This window comes from Hippocampus comes, unplaced genomic scaffold, assembly GCF_001891065.2.
Source record: "Hippocampus comes isolate QL1 unplaced genomic scaffold, H_comes_QL1_v1.1 scaffold92, whole genome shotgun sequence".
NCBI lineage: Eukaryota > Metazoa > Chordata > Actinopteri > Syngnathiformes > Syngnathidae > Hippocampus > Hippocampus comes.
The window spans coordinates 463-17754 of record NW_017805379.1 but is presented as its reverse complement, the minus strand read 5'-3'; the positions used below and the strand labels follow the sequence as shown (position 1 = coordinate 17754).

At 43.9% G+C, this 17292-nt stretch overlaps 1 protein-coding gene across 9 annotated transcripts in view; it reads right to left on the bottom strand.

Moving 5' to 3' along the window:
• The window catches only part of LOC109517467 (uncharacterized), a 24644-nt gene extending 7585 nt beyond the window's left edge, over positions 1-17059 (bottom strand). For 4 of the 9 annotated variants that reach the window (XM_019872652.1, XM_019872653.1, XM_019872654.1 and 1 more), the window contains exons 1-3: positions 9190-10479; positions 8933-9025; positions 8552-8719 (exon numbers count right to left, since the gene is read on the bottom strand). In XM_019872652.1, coding sequence (XP_019728211.1) covers positions 8552-8719; positions 8933-9025; positions 9190-9399 — 471 coding nt within the window. In that variant the 5' untranslated portion in view covers positions 9400-10479. The other 5 variants (XM_019872657.1, XM_019872656.1, XM_019872658.1 and 2 more) reach the window with 5 other exon arrangements.
• Positions 17060-17292: the final 233 nt, after the last annotated feature.

Genomic DNA, 17292 nt, shown 5'->3' with positions numbered 1-17292 from the left:
TGTGTGTGTGTGTGTGTGTGTGTTTGTGTGTGCAGTCATGGGTGCGAGTACTCGGCGAGGCATTTTGCGAGGCAATGCTGGATTTGGGAATGGGGAGCAAAGGCGGTGAAATGTGGTCCAGCAAGAGTTAAGTTTCATTTTTTGACAGCATTCAACATTTTTGATTGAATAAAAATGCATGTTACTCAATGAATTTAATAAGGTTAGATTCTTCTAAAAATATATTTTTTCACAAATGTATAGTTGGAAAATGAATTTTTTTCTTCAAAAATACGTTCACTCCCCAATATGAGGAATTCATTTTCATATGAGGTTAATTTCTTCCAATCATAAATATATTCTTGTAAAATTTTCACCAATGCATACATATCACACAGATGCGCTTCCGCCATATCAACATTCTGGTTCGTGACCAGTGAACCACATTTAAAGGGAATGAAAGCAGCTGCTTTGATTATGACTGAAGACGGCTGTGACCACTCCCACTGCGGCGCATCCCTCCCACTTGTCTGCAAAATTACCTGTCTAACCTGCCTCCCGTGAACATAAAATGTGTAGATAATACTGTACAGAGTGTAGTGTCACCGTGTTAGATATGTAACTTCGAGAGGCGGGGTTTGGGGGGGGGGGCACGTCACATTGACTAGTCTGTATTTGAATGTTGGGTGTGAGCTGTGGCTGACAGCAGCTCCAGGTGCATCAACTGTCGCTAACCATGTGAGGGCATAACAATAACTTAAGTATAAAAACCTTTTTAAAAAAATAATCACTGCAAACCATGTCATGCAGTCTTTTGTCAACACCAACTGACGAGTTAAAAAGAGACCCCAAAAAAAAAAAAAAGACCAATGAGACAATAAAGGCACACTCCCTGCACAGCTGCTGTATTTTTTTTTTTCCAGAGAAGCCATTTCCTGTCAAAAGTCTGACAAGGGAATAATGATGGCTTTGATTGGGCCCCCAGTTAACGGGAGGCACTTCCTGTTGCTTTGTATTGCTTTCATTGTGAAGCGGCGGGATGGGTTTTTTGAGGCAGGGTTTTAGGGAAACAGCTGCTGGAGATGACACAGTCAAGAGCATCCCCGTGACCCCCGCCACGGCGCACACATATTGTACCGAGTAAATAGTTGCGCATTCGTCTGAGATGACATCATTACACTTCGAAAAACAGCCAACAATCGGACTCCAGGTACAGAAAGCAGAAGATCAGATATCCGATTTCAAAAATCAATATGGTCCTAAATATATTGGATATGTCCCACAAAACTGTGACTTCAACACCCCAGAATCTCATTTTGCAATCTTATGCATTCGTTTTCTTAAGAGGGCCTGATAAAATGTTTCTTCTTCTTTTCTTTACATCCAAACATCCATCCATCCATTTTCTGATCCGCTTATCCTCATGAGGGTTGCGGGGCATGCTGGAACCTATCGCAGTTTACTTCGGGCAGTAGGCGGGAGACACCCTGAACTGATTCCCAGCTAATTGCATACACTCACACTGAGGGACAACTTAAGAGGGTTCCATTCACCTGCCGTGCATATTTTTGGAATGTGGGAGGAAACTGGAGTACCCGGAGAAAACCCACGCAGGCACGGGGAGAACATGCAAACTCCACACAGGAAGGCCCGAGCCGGAATCAAACCCTACACCTCTGCACTGCGAGGCTGACACGCTAACCATTCGAATACCGGGCCACCTTTTCGCAGATGTTTCTCCTTAAAATTTGATTAAAAAAAGTTTTGTTTTTTTTGCAAGATAACCTTTTTGCTCCAAAAGTATGTCTCTTTTCTTTAAATTTTAAAAATGTATTTTTAAAAAATTAAAACATAAACTTTCATTGTTTTAGTAACATTTCAAAAAGATTATTTCCAAATAACTTACATTTACATTTTATTTTCGCTGTAGATATTTAGAATCACTTTCATATTGCAACCCAGGAGTCCAGTAGAATTCATAATAACATCTCAACCTATCAGTGCGGCAGTAATGTTTGTCGTTCTACGCAGAGGATAGAGAATATATAACTGAATACTGTTTTATCGTCTGTCCACATGGCGTTCGTTGCTGAACTGTTGGTGATCAATCTGTCGCCGAGGGTTAACGCACTGCAACATCAATGCTGATTAGACTTGGCATTAAGCTAGCAAGACCTTTGTTTCGACAGTTTTTTGACTGGTTAAAATACACAAGGTGGAATTCTTTTTGTTTTGTGGAGTCACTCATATCTCAAGGTACTACTGTATTGTAAAAAGCTACTAAAAAAAAAAAAAAACAGACGTCGCAAAAATCAGCTCAGTATAGTGAGGACACGAACAATAAAACGTGATATTGTGGAGTTAACAATATTGCAAATGTATTCTGATGAATGAATTTTCCAAAAATATTTTACTCCCCACAAGTTTAGTCTTGCAATTTTTTGAAATGTGCACCTGAATTCTTGCAAGATTTTGACCTCCACAAATATTCACACTGATCATGTAAAATTTCTATTTCCCTTCAGAATATTCTTTATTTACTATTTAAAAATTCTGGCTACATTTTGCTTGTGTGCTTATAAAGTGGTCAACTTGGAGAAAAAAAAATCCAAGAATGTGTCATAAAACGAAAACCTGCGCGTGTGGGACATCAGCTGATGTCTAACACATTACAGACACATGACTTGTGTCTCTCACTTTTTTTTTCTTTTTAACAACTTTTCTTCACAATCTGCCCTTGTGATGGACTATTCGCTGTTCTGTTTGTGGTGGTTGCGTTCCCTTCAAAGGCCGCATTGATGAGCAGCAGACATAAGAGGGAGCATCCGTGAGTGCGTGTGCCCGGCAGCGGCAGCAGCAGGGGTCACGGCATCAAATGCCGGGGCTAATTGAACTCGGGGTCATGAGCGCGCATCGCTGATCGTGCGTCCCGCTTAGCGTATCTTGATAACATCACAACCGCAATTTTCACACGAGGAGGAGGAGGGGAAGATAGCTTATCAGAGTTTTAGTGGCGTGCTCTCATTACGGGAAAGTTTAGTGCCATAAAAACACGGACACAAACAAGCAACAGGGTGGGCACCTCGACATACGAGCGAGCCAACTTTCAGGTTTGAAGAGACAGAGGCTGTTTTGTTTTTGTCTTGATTTGTATGAAAAAAAAAAGAAAAAAAAAGCAGTTATACAGTGAACAGTTTTAGGACTGACTGGTATGGATACTTTGAGGCCACTGCAGATTATTTGGTAGAAAATAATTGCAATCACCGATTCGTTGGTCGATTAACCCTTTCAGGGACAGCAGTTACGATAGTGGACAGCTTATGTTATCAGGTTACAGGGTGCATGAAAGGATTAAAAAAAAAAAAAAGAATTTTTTTTTGGTGATCCGTGAACAGTTATAACAACAAAGGTGTGGGTTAAAAGCATAATATTGGACTGTTTTAAAATACTTTGCGCTATTTATTTTACTTTACCACACAGTTTCTCACCGTGGTAAATTTAAACGGATATTTGGGTGTTAATGTGCGTAAAAATAAATAAATCAATAAATAAATAACAATGAAACTAAGTGGCCCTAAAGCGAGCAAGCATTACAACTTTGTAGTTTGAATGAAAGTGAATGGAATTTTGATCATGTGTCTGATCTAATGACTTTTGACCTGGATGACATGTTGATAAAGAGCCAGGATGCAGACGCAGTTTTGATCACTCATTAACTGTCTGCCTTGGTGTGTGTGTGTGTGTGTGTGTGTGGGGGGGGGGGTGCACTCCTTTGTGTTCCTCTTTCCTCTATCACACTTCTCTGTAGCGTCACCTCTGACCTGGTCGCCTGACCTCACAGCTCACTCCTCCTTGCTCATCCAGCTGTGGACCAGGCTGTGTGTGTGTGCATCTGCAATACATCCTGGAGAAACAGCGTGCACTTTGACTGACAAAAGTCAGCCACCACGCGTGTTTGTCGCCTCTTATCTTGCCTCTAATAGGAATAATCACGAATCACGTGGTCACTGCAACACAGTGGACCCAACAAAGTCCAACCCAATCTGTTGATATTTCCTGTCTCAACTTTTTGGGGAGGAAAATCAAACTCCTTCTTGCAGGAGAAAGTCGCAACAACAAAAGTAAAGTTTTATCCACCCCTCATCCCTCAACTTCATCCTATAATTTTTCTGGCAACATAACATACCGTCATTAAAAACAATCATTTTTGCTTTGTGACGAGCGTCACCTGTGTTTTCCCAAATTCAAACCTGATTCCTTGCGCCCTCTACAGGAGAGCGGCCGAACTACACCCACAACAACTGTTGCAAGTGACCTTCCAACCATAAAACGCGTTTCTCTTTGAAACCTCATCACTGATTATGACTAGGCACTCGATAAACTATAAAACCAAAAAGGAAGCGTCATTCACTCACATATGTCTATTGTTTATCGATAACAATGTCCCAAATCTGTGCCCGAGTTATTTCTTCCCTATTTCTGGGTGCGTTTGAACCCAAGCGGGTCGCCCGGCACTCCAGCACACAGGGCCTCCTTTTGGTTCCCTCCCATCCCGCTCTCTCGCTCTTCCTCTGCTTCCTCTAGCTCGCTCTCCCCCCTGCTAGGATCCCCACAGCTGCGCCGACCAGGTGCGTTCCGCCCGCCCCCGCCCCCTAACACACACACACACACACACACACACACACACACACACACACACACACACACACACACACACACACACACACACACACTAACGGACGCAGCAGGAAATGCCTAATACCAGTTTTAGAATGATGCCACTATGCCAGCTTGTCAGCGAGAAAAGACGACATTGAGACATCGGGCGAAAGTGACAGAGCTTGCGAAAAGGCAGATGAATGAATTTGCGCTAAATTATCACACTTTCAAATGACTCTTCATCCTTACACACTGCTCGGGTCAAATTTGTCGGATTCTGTCATTTGACAGACCCCAGAATGTCATGATGTCATCCTGAAATTTGGTGACTTTTCGTCAAGTGACCTAAAATAGATTCAAATTCAAATGATGTCAAATTATTAAATGTCAATGTGACCACTGATGCTGTTCAGGTTCAAATTTGGCCTGTGTCTACTACCATTTCAAATTGGCAGTGGCAATGGCAGGAATCTTGAAACCTATCAAACTGAACTTTTCCTCTGGGGCATCGGAACTGTCTATGGAATCACCACATTTTCACAGGTTCCTACAGAACCTGTCCACTTGTCATGCAGTAATCTTAAAACAGTACATGGAGTATTTTTTATTTTTTTGCACAGTTGGGACAGTCCATGCAGGGGAGTTTGAAACAGTCCCGAGAACTGTCTGTGGTTCCGCGACATTTACACAGGTTGCTGCAGAAACTTTGCAAATGGTCAAAGTGGGACTCTTGAAAAAGTGGAAGGAGATCATACAAACTAAACATACGGAACAGAAGTCACAAAGAGGTTAGAAGGTGCCTTGACACAGGCGTGAGATCTGTATCTCCAAAACAAATACCTATAAAATTACACTTTCCCTGTTCCCTGATTAATCATCGCTTGAATGACAGGCAATTAACAACGTTTGATCTGAAACATACGATGTGCTTTGAAAATGGAAGGTACATATTTTAATCTCTCCTACAACCCCCCCCAAAAAGATTTGACACCTTGTAAATGACGCCTTCTGTCTTGGATTGGTTGTTTTACCTTGGGCGCGATGGTTTATTGCAAAGCCAATGAGAAGCACAAACTGGGGTCAGAGAGGGCAGATTCTTTTCTTTCCCACGGATCATTTTACTCATGCACTACTATCAGGTCATACTGACAGTTTTAAAACAAATATGAACATGTTATTTTTTTAATTTGCAAAGTCGCCTTTGACTGAATGTGATGACATCAAATGTCCAGTTTCAGCAACCTCTCTTGTAGGGATTGTCACATAAACAAGTCTCACTGTGTGCAAGTGTGACATGATGTGTGGGTGGATGCACATGTGCTCTTATCAAGAGGAGTGTGAGTCTGTGTGTGTGTGTGTGTGGGGGGGGGGGTGTACCGGTTATTTTGGTCTGTGGCTCACCACAGGCCCAGCCGTCTTCTTGCAGCACCGTGACAGAGGATGTGCAATAATCTAGTTTAAAGCAGCACTCACGAATTGTTAGGTTTGTTCACTCAAGGGCGCCCCCAACAGTAGCGAAGCGGTAAATGTGTTTGTGGTAAAGTAAACTTGAGTGTTTCTCAACCTTTATCTAGCCAAGGTACACTTTACATTCGAAAATGGTGCCCAAAAAAATGGACTGAGCTTCATTATATAGCTATAGTTTGACCTTTCAAGAGTGCCAATAGATTTGCTCTCAAGCTATTTTCATGACTTTAAATGGGTTAATATTGCATAAAATTAAAAATTATAATATAGAATATTGTTTTGGTGAATGGATGTATGAAACGAGTGGGGTTCAGTACCTCAACTGTCCGACCTGGTCCAGGTGGGAAATAGTTGTACATTTGCAACTCAACAAAAAGTAGAGTTTGAATGAATGAATGAATGAATGATGAGATATGACGCTCATCTTCTTCACAGACTTCTGGATGGAGGACAGAGCGCCTTTATGTGCAGATGGCGTACGAGCCGTTTGGACCAGTGGCAGAACACCTTCAAGCTGCGAGACATCTCCACGGAGTAGCGGAGAACGTCAAACGCAGAGGAGACCGTGGGAAGTGACGAACGCGGCGGCGGAAGGGCAACCGCGTCAATCTGAAACCCACAAAGCGGGGATGTCGTGTCAGTACACAAGAAAACAAAAACCAGGAGCTGACTGGCTGCAAACAGTAAGGGGAACTTTGAAACGATGAATGAAGATGTGTGTTGTGGCTGCACAGTGACCAAGTGGCATGGCTCAAGCCTGAGGTCGATGGTTCCCATCTGGACTCAGGCTGTCCTCTCCTCCCGCATTCTAAAAGCACGCTAGCATGCTAGCTTCAGCAAAGCCTCAAAAAAGTGGGAATGTGAGGGGGCATGCTTGTTTGTCCCTCTGTGCCCTGACAGGGACTGATGACGAGTCTCTTTTTTCATCTGCATATGCAATGACTAGTGACCAGTCCAGTATTTGTCAATCTGTGTTTGACACTGAGGGGCCCATTTTCATGCCCAGTGCAAGTTTGGCGCCGCATTCATCTGCATATGCAATGACTAGTGACCAGTCCAGCGTTTGTCAATCTGTGTTTGACATTTTCATGCCCGGTGCAAGTTTGGCGCCGAGCGCAGTCTAACTGTGTGCATGGGTGACGTTTGCGCCGTTGTGGGAGTGAACGCAGCCAGTTTTTCTTCCCGGCCAATGGAAGCGGCTCCTCTCATTCCCTTTAAATTCATTGCAGGAGAGGCGCAGAGTTTATGACATTGTGGAAGCAAAACTAGACTCGGAGTGCGGGCAGAACAGCGCACAGAGCATGTTTGAAAGGAACTAAAGGCAGACCTCCATGGCTGAATGATCTGTCTGTCTGCACCTCGATCAAATCCACCAAAATTGCATTACACCACCTGCACCACAAGTTAGACCTGCTCCCAGCCGGTCTAAGGTCTAGTCTACTTTCAGTTACCAAATTGTCAGGCGCGCCGCGGGCGTGTAAAAAGAAAATTCACAAACATGCTTAACTGGACTTGCACGGGCAACAAAAATCAGGATGCACCAGTTTTTAATGCTGAGGACAGGTGCGCTTTCTGTGAGAGTCCTGACTGGTGACCGCTCCATGAATTGTCCACATGTGCCCCGATATTAACTGCCAACCTTTCTATTGTTTGTCAAGAATTCCATGTCCCTGCAAACATCAAAAACAACCTAATTGACTTTGCCGTAAGCTGGGGGGAGCTAAGGTAGGCGATGGTTTGGTATTTTCACAGGGGCATGCAAGGGGGGCATAGCGTGGCGGATAAAAAAAAAAAAGGGGGCGTTGCACTGTTGTGGGTGTGAACACATCGGACTTGATTCCCTGCCAATTGAAGCGGCTCCTCTCATTCCCTTTAAATTCATTGCAGGAGAGGCGCAGAGTTTATGACATTGTGGAAGCAAAACTAGACTCGGAGTGCGGGCAGAACATCAAAGCGCACAGAGCATGTTTGAAAGGAACTAAAGGCAGACCTCCATGGCTGAATGATCTGTCTGTCTGCACCTCGATCAAATCCACCAAAATTGCATTACACCACCTGCACTACAAGTTAGACCTGCTCCCAGCCGGTCTAAGGTCTAGTCTACTTTCAGTTACCAAATTGTCAGGCGCGCCGCGGGCGTGTAAAAAGAAAATTCACAAACATGCTTAACTGGACTTGCACGGGCAACAAAAATCAGGATGCACCAGTTTTTAATGCTGAGGACAGGTGCGCTTTCTGTGAGAGTCCTGACTGGTGACCGCTCCATGAATTGTCCACATGTGCCCCGATATTAACTGCCAACCTTTCTATTGTTTGTCAAGAATTCCATGTCCCTGCAAACATCAAAAACAACCTAATTGACTTTGCCGTTTTAATACTTTTGAAGGGGACTCGCTGGTGTCCGATGTTGTCCTCTAGGTGGCGACAGTCGGTCCTCACACCTCACCTGAATCAGGGCCGTCCTGATGAGGCTGGCCAGTTGCAGCAGGTGAACACCGGCGGCCCCCGCAGCCTCGGAGGGCAAGCTGACACTTTCTGTGGCTGCCTTGAGCCACTCCACATGCATTCTTAAGGCCAGAGTGTGCATGTACAGCTGAGACAGATATTTGTTGGCCTGCAAGGACAAACAAACCTGCCACGTTAGTGGTGCAGCCCCCATTGCATTGGTCGGTTTCTACAATTGTGACATGATAGTGGCGGTTTAACGTGCTGGAAAAATCCCACAAGTCCCACCACTGTAAATGTGTCTTGTGGGAATACTACAAAAAAAATGTACTGACTGCACTTGTGTATGTTTGATGTGTCTGGCAAGGCTGAAATTGTTTACCTTCCATGTTTGGAAGCGAGAAGCAGTGATCGATATGACAGGAAGACTTTGTAGTCTGACATCCAACAAGTCCTCCACAAGCCCTTCGTCGCGCTGAAATGCAAATGGCCAAGTTTCAATTGGGAGCTTTTCATGGGAACAGCAAGCGGGATGAGGAAGCAGAAGAGGAGGAAGGCAAATGAGGCGCAAGATTGAGTATATATTGAGGGGCAGGATGAAGGAAGAAGGACAAGAAGTAGTGGTAGTATTGTCGTGACCACGAGTTGGAGTTGCTCCGCGGTCTCCCTGATGGCGTCTATTTGATGGACAGCCGACTTGAGCGCCTTGCAGAAGACGTCGTCATGGGCCGGGCGACACTGTCCTGACCGCAGCAGCCCCATCAATAGCAGCAGGCGCAGGAGACAAAAGAAGGAGTCATGGATCACTGCCCAGGAGAAAACACCACATTGATGATGACGATGCGTCATGATCGCCACACTTCGTGAATGAACAACACCGGCTCCTCTAAATTCTGCTTTCAAATGACGCAAAGGAGTCAAGAAGAAAACACTTTGGTGTCATCCATCAAAGTCATCAAAAGAACCAAAGTGGGCATGGCCTCATGTGTCCTGATGAAAGACGTGTGGCGTAAAATGACCACATCACCCCCCCATTGAAATGGACGGAAACGCCATTAATCCATTCCAGCCTCCCCCCAAAAACCCCAGGAACATTTTTTTGGGCAATTTGTTTTTTAATGAAATTAACACTTTTCAACACAGTAACCAAATTTGCATGAACTTGAGTTATGCATGCTGGATGGCGGCAGCTGACTCGATTCCTTTCACAACAAGCAGCAGTTCAGCAGATAATTATTGGGTATTGTTCAAAAAAGAAGCGGCAACCTGTTTTATGCCAGTCTCAGCTAACTGTCAAACTTGACGTAAAACGAAGACAATTACATTTTTTAATTTTTTTTTTTCTTGAAATGCCACAATAGACAAAACAGTGGGTGACTGGACTTTTGAAACTGCAATTTTAAAAGTGCTTAATGGATTCCTCAACCGGATGAAATGAAATCGGAATACGGTAACAGTGCAAGTACACGGTTCACACAAATAGAAATGTGCAACCTGCTGACACCGCAAGGATGGCCACATTGTCACCTCAAGTTTTCCACCAACAGACTTGAATGTGTCAGGCCAGAGTTTCCACCGGATGTTTTTTGAGGTGGTTTTAGTTTCTAAAAACGTGCTCAAAAAATTCAAACCAGACAGGAGAAGCCTTGCAGAACTTATCACGGAATAGACACATATTAATAGTTTATGTAAGACATAAAAGAAGTTCTATGTGTGCTATCAAACGGGCAAAGGGTTGGAAGCATCAAGACAGCGTGCATTACATTCTTCTTTTGTGATTTTCAGTGAATCTCAAAGTGTGCTCCGTCTAGTGGTACACACCGAATCACACAATGTTCAAAGTGTGCATAATTTTACAGTTGCTTCGAACAGACAAACACACAGACGGGCACATGGATGAAATCATTGCTTAGGTTGATTTTTTGACTCGCAATAACTCACATTTCCAGTTCCATGGTCATCATCACACAAAGGTGCACTGGTAGATCCCAGATGGGCAACTTAAATGACGGAAGGAGCCATCATTTTTCGCCAGCGCGACCAAGGGGCAACACAGGAGTGCACTCTTCCTAACCAGATGAATGACAAAAAATTGCCATTTTTAAACCAGACCACAATATGTACATTTTTAACATTTACTCAAATTACGTTGCACTCATAATGCTTCATGTTCATGTATTAAAAAAAAAAAAATCCAGTCTTCAACAATAAAGGATATGAGGCAAACAAAAAATAACCACATACTGTGATTTTTTTTTTTTTTTTGTCAGTGGAAAGGGCTCACACATAAAAACTTACATTCAACGGTGGCACAAAACTCGTGAATAGCAAACCAAGTGTAAGAGCTTTTGGGTATTGTTTTTCCACAACAATCAACTAATTCAAAGATTTTAAAATAACATTAACTTTATGCTGCATGTTATTTCAAAGTCCCCAAATTGATAGGCCCGGCTCACTGACCCACCTGTATGATGCAGTGTAGTACTGGTATGGGGGCGGTTCACTCAGCTTTGTTGAAGGAGCCTTGAGCAGCCGGTGCGCCATCTGTCCAAGTCACCACGTGACGTTGAATATGTCGGTGGTTTTGGAGGACGCGAACTTTACGAACACCTCATGCACTTCAAACGAACTGTCAACGGCTCTTGTGGAAAATCAGCAGCTGGCTGATGTCTGATGTTTGTCGGCTTCCAACACTGAATGCTGAACTTATATTTTATTTTAACACAATCAAAGATAAATTCAGAAAAAAAAATGAAATTTATATATTTTCACTTTGCATGTACAACACACACACACACGGGGTGCAGCAGGAAGAGTGTGGGTGTTCAAGAGCAGCTGCTTGCATCATTTTCATCATCATCATCATCATCTTTCACTTCGATCTGTCATCCTCCACAACGATCCTGAGGCTCACTTCACTGGTATGAAGAGGAACATGCCCTGGGTCAGTATCAGGTTCAGATCTGTTGCGGATAGAAAAGGTAGAGGCGTGCTTGTGAAAACACGATATCTACGCACGTCCTCTTTGTGTACACGTGTGTCATGAGAGTGGCACCTGAGAAAACCGAACGTTGCGCAACGACACTTTTCCTGTGTTGCGTCGTGTTGCAACGGAGGGCTTACTGGCAATCGTGGCGAGGCGTGGCTTGCGTGCCAACAGATGCAGATGGACGGCGCAGATAAAGGCACGATAGGAAGGAGAAATACATACAATTCATACCTAGAGGCCATTCACTCGACCAACTGGAAATGACATGAAGGATAGGTAATCTTTTAAATGTGAGGTACACAGCCTTGCATCAGCAAGCAGTACTTGAGTAAAAGTACAACTTTCATAAAACAAAGTAACTTTGGTAAAAGCTCAAGTAAAAAAAAAAAAGTAAACTAAACATTTTAAGGAGTGAGTGACGAGTGTTTTGATGACGGTGTGAAAATTCAACCAACAATAAATTTGACACAATAATTTGCGCGCTGACACATGACAAGCCTGGAGATATTTGTGACTTTAAAACCTCACACCCAGAAACCCCCCCGCCCCAAAAAACAAAAGCAAAATAAATTCGCAGAATTTGATTTCCTTTCATGGTCGTTTTCTCTGCACACGTGATGTTTGGAGAGTTTCTTTTTGTTGCTAGGCAGAATTAATGATGAGCAATTCGTACTGCCTCAAGCACCATACATGTTTCTGCGAAATCACATGCTTGGATGTCCTTTTGTTGCTAGGTAGAATTCATGGGGCGCAATCATTTGTGCCCCAAAGCCCAGTGGAAAAAAAAATGTCACACTCTAGTTACGCTCACTATGGTATTCCCATGATGAGTTTGGGCAGAGCAATGTACTACTGCCGCATACAGTGGAAAAAGGACAGGGAGGTGCGGACGAAGTGTGTTATGTTACGTGTTACGCTGCTTAGCAAAATTTGTGGGGCACAGTGTGCCCCAATCGCCGATTTATACAAAAATCCTGATTGTGTCATATTTGGCGGGTCCTCGTTCCTCGGTAGACACTCTGCAGCACATTTATTTGTCCACTGCAACTAAGGACAGAGGGACGGACTACCCCACACAACAAAAAAGGGACAGAAAAGTTGACAGACGTGTGTTATAAAGTCATTGTAATACTAAAATTCTAAATTCTCAAACTGCATCTCACAAGTTCTTTGTCCTCATTTGCATGATCGCTTGTCTCTAGGTAGAATTCGTGCCCCAAAGCCTGATAAAAAAATTTTTCCCCTGCTGACATTATTTGGAGGGCCCTTGCTGTTGGATAGAATTCGTGGAGAGCAATTCTCAGGCTTCCAAGCTCAATACAGCATTTTTTTCTGTTAAATCACACCGTTTGGATGGCCTTTTGTTGCAACATGAAATGTGTAACAGTCACGTTTACGATGCGACCTTCTGAGCAGTCCCAGAATATGGACAGGGAGAGCAACGCAGTCCCAAACACAAACAACACACACAAACGCAACGCAGACTTGGGAAAATACTGTTCCTTGAAAACCAAGTGTGACCAAATGTGATTTCTTTATTTACTCTTTATGGATGCCAAACGCTGCCCTCCTAATCACCACTGAAGCCCATATCCTCCATGTCCCGAGCCCCCCACCTATTGCTCAGTGGCAATTGTGACAATGACTCGCTGCACTTATTTCTGCACTTCCTGTGCATATGTGCGTGTCACGCGCTGCCAGTGTCGTCTAGCACGGGCGGACGCACACTGGCGACCAGGTGCACAGTGCGGGAAGTGAGCCAATAAGCTGGCAGCCCAGTGAGCAAGCCAACTGGGCCCCACGGCCACGTGCTGCCCTCCTCCACAGCCGCCCTTAACCCATTCGTGTTCCCTCTGGGGAGAAAGAACGAGCTTATGATACAGTGGAACCTCGATTTAATGGACCCGGGACCAACAGACAGAAAATAGCGTCCCCCTCCTCTCAAAATGCCCTTTCTAGAGTAGCTGTTTCAGTTCGGGTCGTTCCAGAATTGGCTGCAATTGGCAGTAAGCGCCATCAACAGGTAGTGACGGTCCTCATTTTCAATGGGTTTAACCGTAGCTCACTTAACCTTTTACAGGTATGATGTCGTAGTCACAGACTAAAATAGCATTATACTCCTTTGACATACATCCGAAATAAGAAGTGACATTAAGCTTTTCCCTGTCAGGGGTCAAATTGCATTAAAACGATGAAGCTAGGTCATTCGAGTAGGAGGAAATCTATTGGCTCTTTGAAGATTGAATGGCAATGACAACATAAAGGGACCATGATCATGGCTCAGCTTCCAAGACGTCACATGACCAAACTCAGAAAACAGGTCAGCCACGATTGGTCATTCCCTGAGCCCTGAGCAACTGTGATGTCATTTTCAGTCGACAGCAAGTGGCAAAATGGCCGCCCCTTGAGATGAATAAAAGCGGGTAGATGTTGCTGCTGAATTCACATTCCACAAACTATGAGTCAGAATGCTGTGTTTAGACTACAGGGGCGCATATTATAAATAACATTTTTGACTTGACTTCCCCTTTCAATTTTTTCCCCCCCAGGCATTTATGGTTGTCATACCACATTTACGGAATGACAAGGCTCAGACCAAGATAAAGTAGAAATGCAGGACATCTAAGGCCAGCACACTCCAGGCGCATCCCTGAGTTCGCCCTCTTCCCCCAGCTTGCCCTCTAGGGCCGCAGATGCAGCAACCCAGACAAGGCTGTGCTTCTCTGGGCAACACAGAGGCATTGCTGTGCTCCGGTTCCTGGAGCCCCGGCGCTCCGATAGAGAGGCCCTGCGCCCATGCAGGAACCATAGGGGGGAGGAGGGAGAGGATGCAAAACACATCTGGCAGCTGCAAAAAACCCTGCATACTACAAGAGAAAGGGCACGCCGTAGAGCACAGACCTCCACCAAGGCATTTTCTCCATTTTTAAATGAGGGGGGGGGGGCAAACAAATATTTTAGAAACCACAAAGAAAACTACTAGAATTATGTGAAAACACCACCTCAAATTGCAAAAACCTGCAAGTTATTGATGCCCAGACATAAAGGTGTAGAAGTGCCTCTAAATGACACAAGATAGCAAACATTTTTGTATTAGACACAGCTTTGGTCTCACTAAACGTCACTCTGCCAGACGCCAGAAGACAGAAGACAGATGCTTGGCACCTAGAAGCCACAAGATGCGACAGCCCCATCAGAAATTAGCAGCGGCGAATTGGGTCGCCCTGCCGCTGGTCCAGCAGTCCAGGAGCAAGCTAGCTCAGTGAGAGTTAGTGGCTAGCTCACGTGCTAGCTGACCAGAATGTAACATAAAACTGGAATACAACTCAACTGTATGTTGCCTTCAGGAAAATCTGAACTGCGAGTAGCAGCACATACTGCATTTTTACCTTTCGTATCTTGAAATTTCGTTCGTAACATGAGGCAATATTTTCCTGTTGAGGCGTTTCGTAACTTGAAAATTTCGTATGAAGAGACCTTCATAAGACAGACTCGACATTTGTGTGAGTCAACAATTCTGTGAACAGACAGCATTGCTTGAAACAGCGGAAAGGAGGCCGCGGTGCATGATGTGTACATGTGTGGGTGCACATCTCTGCAAGGTGTCACTTGTTTCTTCGCGTGGGCGCTGACTCTCCGAGCATTAGGCGGCACACAGGGCGCGGCGTTCGAGGTGGTGGTGGGCGAGAACGCTTGTTCATATAAGTATGTGTGTGTGTGTGTGTGTGTGGGGGGGGGGGTGACGCACGCCTGACGCTCGCTCCTCCTACGCGACTTCTCACAATGATTTTTTTTTTGTTTTGTTTTGTTTCTGTAGAATTGAACAAAGTGGCTGGTTACAAAAGGAGAAAGTAGAGCAAAGCGTTTAGATTACACAGAGTAGGTCAGCGAGAGAGGCACAAGCAGCCGGCTGGAGCGCCGCGCTGTTTGCGGCCAGCTGTTGGCTCATTAAAGGCCCATCTGCACACAATAGGCTCAGTCTCAACACACACCCACATACATACAAAGCCTGACATACATACATACAAAGCCTTGTTCCTGCTTGTGGATTCTTTTACATCTCTCGTTGCAAACAACAGACAGAAAGAGAACGCACAATAACAATTTGAGTTTCCAGCTCCCATCGACTAACATGAAAAATCTCCTCATTGTTGAACAACTTTTTGCACTCGTATGTCACCTAAAACCTGTGAAACTCCATTCAAAAAAAAAAATTCCAAAGGGGAAGTACAAGTAACGGAAATAATGTGGTTGCACAAGTGTGGACACCATCTTATAATTGGAATGTGACTATATTTAGAATAAGCCAATCACACGTCAAATGGGAGTCACGACACACATGCCGCCATTTTAAATGACTCGAATTAACCCCAAATAAATTTCAGTTGTTCTAGCAGGCTTTTTCTGACTTCTTTGTTGTTGTTTTGCTTTCTAGCAGAAGCTTCATGATTTTGCGCTAACACTGACTGCGACTTCAAACTAAAACTCAATGGTTGAGTAGTTTTACTTTATTTTAGGACCGGATTCATAAACCCAAACTACAAGTTATGAGTTTACATCTTGACTGCTAGCCAGATGATGAACCAGTATTCTACAAAGACATCCTGCAGTGTTTGCTCCGTTTGGTTCGCAAGATGAGTTGTGGATGGACCACTTGTGCCTACTCACAGTTTCCTGAGCTTCTGACAGTTCCTGGTTGAGAAGAACATCGCTGTGTTGGAGCAACCTCCCTAAACACCCATCGTCTTGGCTCTATGTGATTCGCCGTCCACCTTTTGCTAAGATCAGGGAGTCATCAAGGGTTCCTGTCTTGAAGTCGGTGGTCAAGATGGTCAGTAGAATCCTTCCAAGAGTGCGGTAAAACTCCAGGTAATCCTTGAAAGGAGAAAACTGTCATTTGTCGGTTGCATTTGAAATACAGTAAGCTCCAGAATACCCCCACAATAAGTGAAATCCACAACGCAGAAAGAAATTTAAATACTCCCAAAGCAAATTTTGAGAGCATTAACAGGAGTTATTTTTTTAATGTCTTCAAACACGTTTAAAATAATACAAACACATTCAAAAACAATATGTTGAGAGAGAGAGCGCAATAGGAATAGATGAGATAAACATATTGTCCAATGTTCCAATCCTTCTGTGTGTGGACTGTAAACATCCCCTTTTCCAAACGAACAAATTCAATTATCTCACAATATACATCAATAATAATACCCTAAGTTATCTCACAATATACATCATTAATAATACCCTAAGTCATACGTTACAAAATTAATATAAAGCCTTTGCTTTCTGTAGACATAAAAAGCAAGATTACATGGAGTTTAAATGGAATGATTTCCAATACAAAGTTACCTAATCTTGAAATACGTACTGTTGACCTACTTCCTGCTTTTACTCTTCTTCTACATTTTTAGTGTAAAACAATATCCCGCCATCTTCTGGCCAACAGTGGAATTACAGCCATAATGAACACGACCCACAACAAAATAGTTACAACCGTACGAAAGAAAACACACACACACACACACACACACACACACACACACACACACACACACACACACACACAAATCTGTGAAATTTCAAGCCCGCAAACCTGGTCCCCACGATGGAGGGGGATTTACTGTATAGTTTTTGGGATATGAGTCCTGGAAGATTTCTGATATATCTTCCCCATAAACGTGTTTTGACTTCACGTTTGTCTATTACCGCCACCCACAGGCAGAAGTGACCACCACCTTCGGAGCACT